At 43.8% G+C, this 13534-nt stretch overlaps 1 protein-coding gene across 5 annotated transcripts in view; it reads left to right on the top strand.

Annotated features, from left to right (window-relative positions):
* LOC146616718 (titin-like) overlaps positions 1-13534 on the top strand; it is a 175934-nt gene that overhangs the window by 41603 nt on the left and 120797 nt on the right. For 2 of the 5 annotated variants that reach the window (XM_085373941.1, XM_085373940.1), the window contains 21 exons: positions 1710-1991; positions 2334-2612; positions 2700-2981; positions 3070-3348; positions 3453-3740; positions 3848-4126; positions 4207-4488; positions 4650-4928; positions 6855-7145; positions 7444-7731; positions 7935-8051; positions 8146-8428; positions 8572-8755; positions 9530-9610; positions 9740-10007; positions 10309-10518; positions 11620-11697; positions 11779-11805; positions 12184-12240; positions 12320-12364; positions 13322-13390. In XM_085373941.1, the coding sequence (XP_085230067.1) occupies positions 1710-1991; positions 2334-2612; positions 2700-2981; positions 3070-3348; positions 3453-3740; positions 3848-4126; positions 4207-4488; positions 4650-4928; positions 6855-7145; positions 7444-7731; positions 7935-8051; positions 8146-8428; positions 8572-8755; positions 9530-9610; positions 9740-10007; positions 10309-10518; positions 11620-11697; positions 11779-11805; positions 12184-12240; positions 12320-12364; positions 13322-13390 (4248 nt within the window). Of the gene's footprint in view, positions 1-33; positions 313-403; positions 683-808; positions 1097-1177; positions 1457-1709; positions 1992-2333; positions 2613-2699; positions 2982-3069; positions 3349-3452; positions 3741-3847; positions 4127-4206; positions 4489-4649; positions 4929-6854; positions 7146-7443; positions 7732-7934; positions 8052-8145; positions 8429-8571; positions 8756-9529; positions 9611-9739; positions 10008-10308; positions 10519-11619; positions 11698-11778; positions 11806-12183; positions 12241-12319; positions 12365-13321; positions 13391-13534 lie in introns of all 5 variants that reach the window. The other 3 variants (XM_085373943.1, XM_085373942.1, XM_085373944.1) reach the window with 2 other exon arrangements.

The following is a 13534-nucleotide window of genomic DNA, read 5'->3' as shown; positions in this document are numbered from 1 at the left end:
TCTGGTATTACAACAGTGTCTTCTCCCTGTTAGTGCCTCCAAAGTTTATTGAGAAGATAAAGAGTGTCTCCGCTGTTGTGGGAGATGCTGCAGTGTTTCGTTGCTCTGTGGAAGGGCCCCTGCCACTCTCTGTGCTATGGAAAAAAGATGAAAACTGGATCCAAGATGATCCGAAGATCAAGCAAATTTTCCAGAACAAAGAGGCCACTCTCAGGGTTCTTGCTTGTGAGGCTATTCACAGGGGGAAATATACCTGCCATGTTGTAAATGAGGCTGGGCAAGATGTGTGTTCAGCAACACTGACTGTGCAAGGTACATTTACTTCAAGCAGTTTATCTAATATTAGGCTGATTTCCAACTACACCAAGAAGTACATTTACTTCTTCTCTTTTTGGCATCTTAGAACCACCAACGATTGAAGAGAAACCGGAGGTTGTTAAAGTGACTTGTGGAGATCCAGTTAGCTTTGAATGCAGGGTAGCTGGAACTCCTCATATAAGTGTGAGATGGATCAAAGATGGCAACGAGCTCCATTCGAGCAGAAAGCATAATCTCTGCTATGGGGGCAACCTCAGTAGACTTAACATAATGTCCTCTCACCTGGAAGACGGTGGAGAGTACATGTTTGAAGCCCAAAATGCAGTTGGGACTTGCAGATGTAAAGTGAAGCTGGTTGTTTTGGGTTGGTAGACACCTTTCACTCTTGGTTTACAGCTTTACATGTGTATTTACCACAGTACAAATAGAAGACACGGATATTTGAAGGTTTTCTCTGACATTAATTATCTTCTGCTATCATTTTAAACAGAAGAGTTGATTCCTCCCACATTCATTAAGAAATTAACAAACATTCAAGGAATCATGGGTTCAGTGGTGACCATGGAGTGCAGAGTAACCGGTTCGCTTCCTCTGACTGTTGAATGGAGCAAAGGGAAACAAAAGATTACAGAGAGCTCCAAGTACAAACTTGTACACACTGAAAATAGAGTCTTGCTGGAGTTAAAACTTACTGGGAGTGTTGACACAGGAGAGTACTCCTGCAAAGTTACCAACAAAGCAGGCAGCTGTGTGTGCAGTGGAGTCCTCACAGCTAAAGGTTAGCATTCAAAGTTTATGGGTTTATCAGCTCACGGGCTCTTAGTCACATATCATCATCATTCTTCTCTGTTGGTTTTAGTGCCGCCAAGATTCATAGATGAGCTTGAGTCTCAGGCTGTTATTCCCAAGTCTGACGTATTCTTCAAAAGTGTCTTTGAAGGGACGTCTCCGTTTATGGTGAAATGGTTCAAGGATGGCATCGAACTCATCACTGGGCCATCGTGCAGAGTTAGACTGGAGAAATATTCCTCCTCTGTAGAGCTCTGCTCAGTGGGCACTCTGCAGTCTGGGATTTATTCCTGCCAAGTTAGCAACGAAGCAGGCACGGCGAAAAGTGCGGCACAGTTACTGGTGAAAGGTTGGACTATTCTTTTTTTGTCCACCATCATCGCCGTGCATTTAACTCCATCTTCTTTCTCCATTTTTCACAGCTCTTCCCTGTCTTCATGTGTCTTTTCTTTGCTTTATTGCCTTCCAGAAATATCTGTGTTATTTTCAGAGTCCCCTGCCACAGCAGCCAGTCATGTGTCTGCATCCTCCATCCGTCCCATTACTGCTCAAGTGCTACTTTATGCTGAGGATAGTAACTTGATATTTTTCTTACTTTGCAGAACCACCTCAGTTTGTCCTGAAACTGCCTCCCGCTACGTCTGTGAAACAGTACGAGGGACACTGCTTTGAATGCAAGGTCACCAGTGTACAGTCTCTGAGAATATGCTGGTACAAAAATGACCAACAGATAACTGATGGAGGCAACTATAAAACAATGTGTGTTGACTCAACTGCATACCTCCAGATCTCCAATGCAACATTTGACGATAACGGAGTTTACTCTTGTGAGGCTCATAATGATGCTGGCAGTGCAAGCTGCAGCAGCGTTCTCACAGTTCAAGGTCAGCTTTTGAGTGGAGACTTGGCTTGTGGATTTTGCCTCCTCTGAACATATGTTGCATGAGGAAAAGGATAATTCCCTGTGTTGGAAGCTTGGATTCGCTGTTTCTTTCTGCAATCGTGTCTTTTTTCTTCAAAATCAAATTTGTCTTCCAGTATGTTGGGGAACACGATGTAACCTACTCTCCTATCATGAATATTAGGACTCTCATCATGAGCTTTTCTTTTTCTGTTTAACCCTCCACAGTATTTCTATTGGTTGAAACTGTCCGGATGAACTGCTTGCTTCGTGTTACGTCTTCATGAATGCTTCATCTGTTAATATATCTCATTGTATTTTCTAGAGTCCCCCTCCTTTGTTAAAACTCCAAGCCCTGTGGAGGGCATAAAAGGCAAAGATGCTAGTCTGCATTGTGAGATGTCTGGCACCCCACCCTTCCAGGTTAACTGGTACAAAGACAACAGGCCACTAAAGGAGGATAGAAAATGCAAGATGGTCAATGTGGGCAGCTTTGCTACACTTCATATTATAAAGCTGGAGCAAGATGACGCCGGGCTTTATGAGTGCAGGGCGTCGAACAATGTAGGAAGTAAATCGTGCCAGACTGTCATTACTCTGAAAGGTTAGTGTGATATTAGTGGTCATTTCCTCAAAGCTTGGCCACGTGCGATCACCTCTCCTCATCTGTGATCTTTCCATCACTGTTCAGAACCACCAGTGTTTGTGGAGAAACTGGTCGATCGGTCAGTGAGACTCGGTCAGCAGCTGACGCTGACAGCTACCGTGCACGGCTCGGAGCCACTGACTGTGTCTTGGGTTCAGGACAAAGATCATATTCTCAGAGAAGATGACAACAGGAGGATCACCTTTGAAAACAATGTGGTTGCTCTCGTAGTGCCCCAGGCTGACTCAACCACAGCTGGTAAATACACCTGCCAGCTGAGGAACGACTGTGGAGCGGTCGAGTCGGTCTCTCAAGTGACGGTTCTAGGTTTGTAGAACTCCAAAGTTAATTGCATTACCATTGCAATTAATTACCAGGATTTCTTTAGCCTAATGCGTTCTTGCATAATCTTTAGAACCTGCTGCTATCGTGGAAAGCCCGGAGCTGTTGAATGTGAAGTCAGGAGAAACTGTATCTCTTGAGGTAACAGTATGTGGCTCACCAGAACTGAAAACTACATGGTTCAAGGGCAACAAAGAGCTCTCAGCTAATGCAAAGTATCATCTGAGCTTCAAAAAGCAGCTTGCCACCCTGAAGATTCTGTCTGCTGACAAAGCAGATGCCGGAGAATACACACTACAGGTTACGAACCACGTTGGAACATCCTCTTGCAAAATTAAGCTCACAGTCTCAGGTTTGTGTTTTTTGTGTTCGCTGCCGATTTGTGAGCTTGTCTTCTTCTTGTCTTCTTCTTTTTATAAGCAATCAGCTCTCCATGTTATTGTTTCTTTACAATAGATAAGTTGATTCCACCGAGTTTCATAAAGAAGCTGAGAGATACCCACCTTGTTGTGGGTAAGCCTGGTGAGATGGAGTGTAAGATTACCGGTTCTACTCCTTTAACAACTTCCTGGTTCCATAATGGCCAAGAGATAAACAGTGGGCCAAACTATGACATTAGCAGCATGGATAATGTGCGCACGCTGAGAATTCCAGTGATTAAGACGTCAGATTCTGGCAAATACACATGTAAAGCTGTGAACGCTGCAGGAGCCAGTGAGACAAGTGCTTCAATGAATGTGACAGGTCAGTAATCCAGAGACCAGAATATTTTAAACATGGTTTCCTCAGCCAGGATCAGAAGTTTGGTTACAACAAATCTTTTTTATTTGAATCTTTTTATTGGAAATCAGAACCACCATCTTTTTCTGAAACGCCCGAGGCTCGAGAAACGTTGCCTGGCCAAAGTGTGTCTTTCTTGGCTAAAGTGAAAGGCAGCATTCCCATAAAGGTCAAATGGTTCAGGGGAGCCAAGGAAATGCAGCACGGGAGAGGCTGCGAGATCTCCCTGAAGGACGACGTCGCCACGCTGGTGCTTCATAAGGTTGAAAAGTCTCATGCAGGAGAGTACACCTGCCAGATCGTTAATGATGCAGGAAAGGAGAGCTGCTCAGTTTTTCTGTTTGTAAAAGGTTTGTTAGCATTATATATGCCCGTCTTACAATTCATGCACTGATTTTTATTTAACTGACGGTGGACTTACCCCTCTCAGAGCCAGTCCACTTTGTGAAGAGGCTGAGGGACATTTCCATTGAAAAGAACAAGCCTCTGAGGCTCGAGGTCGCATATGCTGGAACCCCAACTGTAAATGTAACCTGGGAAAAGGATGGTAAACTCATCCAAGCCTCTTATCTGCACAATATGATCACCACAGACACCTCTTGCATCCTGGAGGTTCTGAACTCTGAAAGGATGGAGGCAGCTGGTAGATACTATTGTGAGATAGACAATGGAGCTGGAAGTGACAAATGTGAAGCACAAGTTACAATCCTAGGTAAAATGATTGGTTGTGCATGTAAATGTGGATCCCTCTGTTTTTCTTATGGTGACTTATGACCATACATTCATTAATTTGGCCATTTTTTTAAACACATTTTTCATTTGTATGTTTACACATCTGTACTTAAACTAAACCACCCTGATGTCACACTTTAGAACCACCATACTTTGTTGACAAGCTGGAGCCAGTGGAGGTAACTATGGGTGAGGCGGTGACCTTAGAGTGCAGGATTGCAGGAACTCCTGTGATCTCTGTCGCCTGGTTTAAAGAGGATGGAAAGCTGCGCAAGTCCAACAGTTGCTCAATGGACTTTGCAGATGGCGTTGCCACTTTGCAACTGTTCAAATCTACCAAGTCTGATCACGGTGAATATATCTGCAAGGCCGAGAACCGGGTTGGTTCAGCCTCCACCAGCTGTAGCGTGACTGTGAAAGGTGATGCTCACGTTCACTACTTCATTTTTCTACATTAATGAAGAATGAATGAAGCCTGGTGTGACTGTCAATATTTTAAAGACATTTTTCGAGCTGTTTTGTTGAGTTACAAGGAATCTTAAAAGTCAGCAGCAAGCTTTAATCCAGGTTCATATTTAGAGGTTTCCCACCTTTCAGACAGTCAAAGGAGCTTGCAAAGAAAAGCGTCTGGACTTCTTTAAGTTGCTTGAAGACGTTTCACCTCTCGTCCGAGAAGCTTCTTCAGTTCTAAGGTCAAATGGTGGAGAGTCCCAGATATAAACCTAGTGGGAGTTTCCCCCCACAGAGGGACAAAAGGACCCCTGATGATCCTCTAATCGCCTGAGCCAAGGTGTGAAACTGGGCGTGGGTCCCAATCAGCCAGAGTTTCGGGTGAGCTCATTGTGAAACCTGGCCCCACCTTATCATGCGAATTCCTGAGGTCAGATGGCCCAGGATGTGAGTGGGCGTTAAGGCATCTGGGGAGGGATCTCAAAACTGGATTATAGATGGCAGAGAGTTGGTGTCGTAAGCCCCGCCTCTGTTCAAAGATGGTCGCTCACAGTGGACATAGATGCTTCTTTCACTCCTCTTTCAAACCACCTTGGCTCAGGCGATTAGAGGATCATCAGGGGGTCCTTTTGTCCCTCTGTGGGGGGTCACTCCCACTAGGTTTATATCTGGGACTCTCCACCATTTGACCTTAGAACTGAAGAAGCTTCTCGGATGTGGGGTGAAACGTCTTCAAGCAACTTAAAGAAGTCCAGACGCTTTTCTTTCCAAGCTCCTTTGACTACGATGACCTGGATGCCTGAGAACCTTCACAGACATACACCTTTCAGACAAGTACTGCAAAAGAGCAGCCGGGACCCGCTGTTGTTTAGGAACACAGTATTTAGTCATCGAGGTCTAAAAACTGATCTTAGTTTATCTCCAATATTTCATAACCTCCATCACCTATTATTATTAGATGGCAGCATAACAGGGGAAGCGTGAACCAAACCATTGTTTCTCAGAACCAGCTTGCCTGGCATGATGTTGAGACTGAAGATATACTTGAAACACTCAGAGGACAATTCCCATGTTTATGTAACATGAGTAAGTGAATAATTCATAGATGCCAGTCATGTCAGAAAAGGTGGTGCACGAACCGACACGTTTCCTTTGTCTGATTCCCAGATATCCTTCTAATTACTGATGCTGTTGAACGTAGCTGTTTCCTGTGGTCTGCGGACCAAATGCACCTACATTTCCCGAGGTTCAGATTGCAGCACAGAGATTGGCCCTTGGCTGTGGCTTCACCTAAACTGTGGGACATTAGACACTCTCAAAACCCACCTGAAAACCCTCTTATTCTCTTTTAAACCAGAATAAGTTCTGATTACTTTTGTGCTATTTCTTACTCAGATCTTCTCGATTTATATTTACTTTCTTAAATTCTGTTGTCTTTCGTCATCTTTTTATGCCATTTGACTTTTCTTTTAGATGTTCAGCACTTTGGTGACCAGCTGTTGTTTTAAAAGTGCTATGGAAATAAATTTGACGTCCTGTGATCTTGTGCTTGCCAGGAATAACCAGGATGATATTTTAGGGTGTTTTCAGTGGCTGGCTCTGCATTTTGTAGGTCTTGAAATAAGGATTTACTAAGCTTTGAGAGATGCCTGAAACCAACGCTGTAGTGGTCAGATAATGGTCTTTTTCATAGACAGGAGATTTTTGGTCAGAATCTCTGATGTTTAGTATTTCTTTGCTTTTGTGTTGTTTGTATGTTGTCTCGTGTGCTGTGCCAGACTGTTTTCCTGAAGCTGTGGTAAAGGCCCAGTGGCCTGAACTCTTAAATTGGAATCTCAAACGTCCAATGCCACTGCATGGCATGATTTTCGTTCTTATTTTCTTCCCCACTAACAGAGCGCAAAGTTCCTCCAAACTTCACCAGGAAGCCTTCGGAGTCCATGGTGGATTCAGTGGGTAAGACCGTAAAGATCGAGGGCCGCGTGTCCGGCTCTCAACCTCTGACCGTCTCCTGGTACAAGGACAACAGTGAGATCCGCGCCTCGGACAAATATGATATCAGCTTCAAAAACAACATGGCCGTGCTGTGTGTCAGAGGCTCCACGGGCTCTGACGGTGGTGTTTACACCTGCGAGGCCTCCAATGAAGCTGGCAAAGCTTCTTGTAACGTTTCTCTCACAGTAACAGGTAGGACTCTGTCATTTAGGGTTTGATCCTTTTCATCCATGCAGCTAAAGCTGATGTGACTCTACAGGATGTTCTTATGGCACTAAAGATTAAAACCTGACACTTTCATTGTATTAAAGTAATGTTTGGGTAATATTTTACTATATTTGGGTAAAATTATGACTGTTTTCAGAATGAAATACAGTGACTTGTTTTGCTAGCATCCATCCAGATTTTGGATGAGCTTCAGTTGAACAGTTCACTGTTTGAAAGGTGAGTATTTGTAGTCATCCTGTCGGTTCTTGCACCACTTCTCCAGAGACTGGCCAGGCTCCCAAATTTGATGTTCCTCTGGAACCAGTGACTGTGGGTGAAGGGGAGAAGCTGAGCCTCCAGTGCCACGTCACCGGCTCTACTCCAATAACCATCCAGTGGATGAAGGACAGGAGAGAGCTCGTGTCCAGCGGAAACACCAAAATCTCATTTGTTGGTGGAACGGCCAATCTGGAGATCAGCCAGGTGTCAAAGACGGATGCTGGAGATTACCTGTGCAAGGCCAGCAATGCAAATGGCACTGACTTCTGCAAGTCTAAAGTCACTGTAAAAGGTAATCAATCTGTGGTTCCAGTTTTGTGTAATGAACACATCTTGTCTCTCCACTGCACGGTGGAAAAAGTTTACTGCAGTGACGCTAAACCAACATTACTACAAAACTTTGTTTTTAAAGTAGTTTTATGAGAAATGCAGTGTTTATTTCTTTCTGCTGGTTATGTGTTTCACAACATTTAACTCTCTTTCAAATCCTTTCAGATAAAGGTGCCAAGGCCACACCCGCTGAGGCTGCTGCCCCGGCTGCAGCCGCCCCGGTCAAAAGGCTCGACAATCTGTTCTTCATCGAGGAACCCCAAAATGTTTCTGTCACAGAGAGTAAGCACGAGGAGCCAAGGCTCTTTTTGCTTTCATTCATTATCTCTAGAGGTTTCCATTTTGAACTAACTTTGTGTATTTCTGATTTTGGCAGAGGGTACTGCAACCTTTATCGCCAAGATTGGAGGTGACCCAATCCCCAGTGTGAAGTGGATGAAGGGCAAATGGAGACAGATCACCCCCGGTGGTCGAATCTCCATTGAGCACAAGGGCCAGGATGCCAAACTGCAGATCAGAGAAGTGACCAAGTCTGATTCTGGTCATTACAGATGTGTTGCCACCAACAAACATGGAGAAATTGAGAGTGGCGCTGATATGGAGGTGACCAAAAAGGAGGACATGGGAGAAGTGGGAGACATAAGAACGAGGCTCAAGAAGTAAGGCATTAAGATATGGTGGCAGTGTGAAATTCTTTTCTGTGCAATGACTCTTTTATCAAAGCCTAAAGGAAACAGAAGAGCAAACATCTGGGAGATATCTGCTGCAGAGAAAAATCTGATCGTGTATTTTCTATTTTCAGGACTCCTTCCAAGCAGAAGAGTCCCAAGAAAGAAGAAGAGGTCAACATTGTAGAGCTGCTTAGAGGTCACGACCCCAAAGACTATGAGAGGATCCTGCGGGAACATGGAATCCATGACTACCGTGCCATCCTGCAGGCCGTGGAGTTCCTGAAGAAGGAGAAGGAGATGGAGACTGGAAGAGCGGTAAGACAGAAAGTGTCAGCACAGATGACCGGACATCGTCCCACATAGCTGTGCGAGAAAGCAGCAGAATTAATATCACGGTTCAGCTTTACAATCTGTGAGCAGGAAGGATGGAGACAAAAACTTTACCTCTAAATTCCACCAAATAAAGGGCCAAATGGCCCTCAAGTCTCTGGACTGGTAACACACTTCTGGGGTCTCCAACATTTTGGCTTAGCTGTGGAGCAGATAACATTTTACCAACTTTAGTCTGCAAAGACTCACTACCAGCAGCTTCTTAGTGTGAGTATTTGGTCCCATATTTAAACTAAAACCTACTTTGGGCTTCTCCAAAAGTTGATTGTGTTCACCTGGACGTAGCATTTTGTGGGAGAAACGTTTCGTCACAGGTGACTTCTTCAGTCTCAGCTGACTGCAGCTTTCAATCTTATAAACACGGGCTTATACTTTGGGGCTTCTTAGTTTGAGTTGAGAGCAGCTGAACATAGTTGATGCAGACAAATAAGGCAGAAAAACAGGCATTTTACATACACTTCTCCTTTCCAGAGAGAAATTTGGACATGGCGAACATGATCTCTCCATATTTTTGCTACCAAGCCAACTTTATCTGTAAAGCTTTAAAACAGCAAGTGCTGACCAAAGAGCCGAGAACAGAATAATGCAAAGTTAAACAAATTAATAATAATAATAAAAAAAAGCACAAATGAATACCATGGAAACATGGAAAACGTTCACTGAAGCGACTCTCACAGACTCGCCTCTGTCCTGCTGCAGGAGGTCGAGCGTGGGGCACGAGTCGAAGAAGAGGACATGGCCCGACTCATCGAGCAGCTAGAGGGACGCGTCAGCATGGAGGTAAAAGCACCATCTGATTATGAGGCCATTAAAAAAGAAACACATCGTGTTTCAGTATATAATACAGATAATCAATGATTTGACAATACACAACTTCAGACGTTGATGAAACGGGTTTTTCTTGCTCAGCCCGTCTCTGTGATGGAGGACATCACTGACCAAACCATCACGGAGAACCAGAGCGCCACCTTTGAGTGCCAGATTAAGATCAACTACCCAGAGATCACGCTCACCTGGTACAAAGGCACCCAGAAACTGGACAACAGCGAAAAGTACGACATCAGCAGCGTGGGGGACCGCCATTATCTGAAAATCAAGAACTGCCAGGTCAAAGATCAGGGCAACTACCGCGTGGTGTGCGGTCCTCACATCTCCAACGCCAAACTGACGGTCACAGGTAAGAGTCCCGATGTCTGTCTCTGTGTGTCTGTAACACGTCCTCACGTCCAGCTCTTCCATTTTATTATCAGGAGCTGCTCGTAAGACAGGTAAGAAGGATGAGTCCAAACTAACACGACTCAGACTGACCTCTTTGAACCTGAAGGTTCTCCTCTACCTTTGATTGTGTGTTTGTTTCTGTGTCTTTTATACTGAATCTGATTTTAGTCCAAAGAGGAGTCTTAACACTTAACTGTGACATCAGATCTTCACATTTAAAATGCATATTTCAGAGGCTCACTCTTATTGTCTGGTTCTAGTCGATCAAATTCAGTTCACTAAAAGCATCCGAAGCATCGAGGTCAACGAACGCCACTCTGCCACCTTCGAGTGCGAGTTGTCCTTCGACAACGCTACCGTCACGTGGTACAAAGACTCGTGGGAGCTTAAAGAAAGCCCAAAATATAACTTCAGGACTGAAAGCCGACGGCACTTTATGACAATCCACAACGTAACTGCAGAGGACGAAGGTTTGTTACACGGCCAAGTTACTGTTTCCTCCGGAGACACTTTTCTAATAACTAGACCGAAGTTTAGCTGTTTGAGTAGTATGCATCATCTTATAGATTAACATCTGGTTTTAATGGTGCACAATAAAAGTATTAAAAAATAAAAGTATTCTATTCATGTCATTGAATGCATTTAGCCGGTTTAGCTGAAACTTTTACTAACTCACACGACAAACAGCAGCTGAATATCTCTAAGCTAAAAAGATGTTACTGGGCGCTTGAAGGGGGCGTTTTCTGCTGTTCCAGAGATTCATAGTAAACACAAAGTTCTTACTGTTTCCAGCACCTTTTGGTATTTTATCAGTTTTATTTATACAGCACCAAAACACATCAACAGTGACCTGAAGGCGCTTTATATCGTAAAGTAGACAGAAAAACCCAACAATCATATGAATGCTTTTAGGGAGAGGGGCAGTAAAAACGTAAAAGATCTGAAATTATTTTTAAGCGGACAGAAGATAAACTGATGATAAAGTAAGAAATAATTGAGAATTTTTAGGAGGGGGCTAGATCCCCTGTAAAATGATTTTTGGTACATGAAAAACTAATCGGACCAAAAGAAGACATGTCTGCTAACCTGGCAGCGTTCTGCCTCAGCTGCACAGACTCAATGCAAAGATGTGAAATCCGAGTAAAGGTGCGGTCACGCCAGCATCGTTTAGTGGATCCTCTGAACCCTGCTGCTCATCGACCCGCCGTCGTGTTACAGCCGAGTCGCTGCCAGAGTTCAGAGCAGCACGTGCACTTTCATTTAGCTTCTTAAACCTTGAGCTTTACTCAGTAATCAGTTTTTATTTTTATTTTTTGAATGAACCGAACAGGATACCGTCGAATAACAAAACTAGCCAGCGACCATATTTGTGTACCAGCAGTGGTGTAGCATATATGACTTGTCCTTGATTAGCTCTGTGAAACAAATTTAACTTCACCTGGACATTACTGCAGTGCTGACGTTTAGAGAGGATTAGCTGGGCTCTCTGGTGTGACCGGCCTTTACCGCGATCTCTTCTGTAAGTGTCTGAGGGACAGTTTGGCCTGAACTCCGTGATGTTTCCCCACCAGGCGTGTACTCGGTGATTGCTCGCCTGGAGCCACTGGGAGAAGCTCGAAGCACAGCCGAGCTTTACCTGTCAGGCAAAGGTGTGTACGTTTTTACACATTACTGACAGCAGCGTGATGTCAGCAGCTACAATAACGCTTCTGTACTTTGTCCTTTCACAGAAATTGAGTTAGGGAGGGTTCCTCAGGGTGAGTATCTTAAAAAGTGCAGCAAATAAACGACAGTAAACCTGAACACGTCTTCACCTGCAAACTCAGACACAGGTTTACGATTTTACAACACGGTCGAGGTCGCACTGGTCATTTCACCGACACCATTTTCACAAGAATCACGGCTCATCTATTTGCGAGGCTCCTTGACGTCTCATTGGTTTGCGCAGTACAGCCGACCACTGCCAACAAGGCTTTCACTGTGACTGTGACTGTGGGGTTTCAGTGCATCATCTTACACGTCACTGTGATTTCAGTCATACCGAACAAGTGTTAAGTTTTACTGTCAGAACATAAAAACAACAATAATAATAGTAATAATAATAGTAATCAAAGTGTTTGTGGCTGAACCTTCAGATGTTCCCGACACAGCCGTTCGTGTGTCAGAGGCAGCGTCTATGCTCGTGTGCAGAGGTGAGTCTGGTTCAAACTGATCAGGATTTCAGTGACTCTGCTCGTTTCTGTCATTTACACGATTGTTTTCTGCCACAAGATTCCTCCGAGTTTGATCACTTTGAGGAGAGAACAGAAGTGAGAGGTACAGCAGTCGCCACTCCCCAAGATCAGCTCTAACCGCCGTAATCTCTACAGTTTGCGTGATGAAACTTTCTGCATTAAACCGTTTTCTTTAACCGTCATCACCCTCAAGTCCATCATCATCATAACCATCATCATCTTCATCACCTTCTTCCTCCTCCTTTAACCTTCATCCTGAGTAACTGTGTGCTTGTTTTAAGCGTCATCTGTACACGACCCGTTATAATATCCCAAATATAATTCAGCTTCATTATCTGAGCTGTGCAGACGACGGTCACGTCAGTGTCTAAGAATCACTTTTCAAATTAATCCTGATATGACGAGATTTAAAATCCAGCCAGTTTAAAGATGTACAGTTCTTTTATTTTATTGTAGTAAAGAATTACAAGTTTCTGACTATACTTATGATTTTTATCACGTTGTTTTCTGAATTACAAAAATGTCAACATTCCTGTTGTAAAATCTGATTTATTATATTCTCATTATGGTTTTGGTTGCCTCTCAGACTTCGCTGCTCAGATTTTAAAAATAAAAATGAGGTTTTCAATAAATAAACAGTAAGTCTGATTTTTGTAAAGCTAAACTTAAAATTGGACTATCTCACCTCAAATTCAGAACTTTGATAAATTAACAGTATTTTCAGGATTGTGGAGTTTCATCTGAAATATTTAAAGGTTTCACGACCTGATCGTCGTCTGCTCAAACATAAACTGTTCACTGATCTGACGTCTAACGGCGAATATCTTTCCGTGGTCACTTTATGAAGTGTAATGACTGTTAACGTGCTGTGGACGTGTTATTGTCTGAACTGCTCATCGGTGCGGCCCACACCCGTCTTCCTGTTTCCCCTGTTATCGTGTTTCGTTGTGTTTTTAGCAGCTTTGGATACTCGACGACCTGCAGCAGCTTTCACGTGTCAGTCGTTCTTTTTCTGAGTTTACATTTTTTTCCTCACCAGAAGAGAAAAAGCCTGCAGAAGAAACTGTTGAGTGGACTGAGGTCAAGGGCAGAGGAGAACTCCCTGAAGGTATAACTGCAAATGTTCTGGCTGTTCATAAAGCTCGGAGCTGAAATATAATGAGGCGCTGCCAATCAGCTGACTGTTATGTTTGTCTGCCCACTTAAATTCCACTTAAATGCTTCAAACACCAACTGCTGCTTACAGAAGCTG

This window comes from Diplotaxodon limnothrissa, linkage group LG16 (assembly GCF_057381915.1).
Source record: "Diplotaxodon limnothrissa isolate DT_005_m linkage group LG16, D_limnothrissa_male_GT1.1, whole genome shotgun sequence".
Classification (NCBI taxonomy): domain Eukaryota; kingdom Metazoa; phylum Chordata; class Actinopteri; order Cichliformes; family Cichlidae; genus Diplotaxodon; species Diplotaxodon limnothrissa.
Note: the sequence above shows the minus strand (reverse complement) of the source record. Positions and strands in the feature narration are given on the sequence as shown.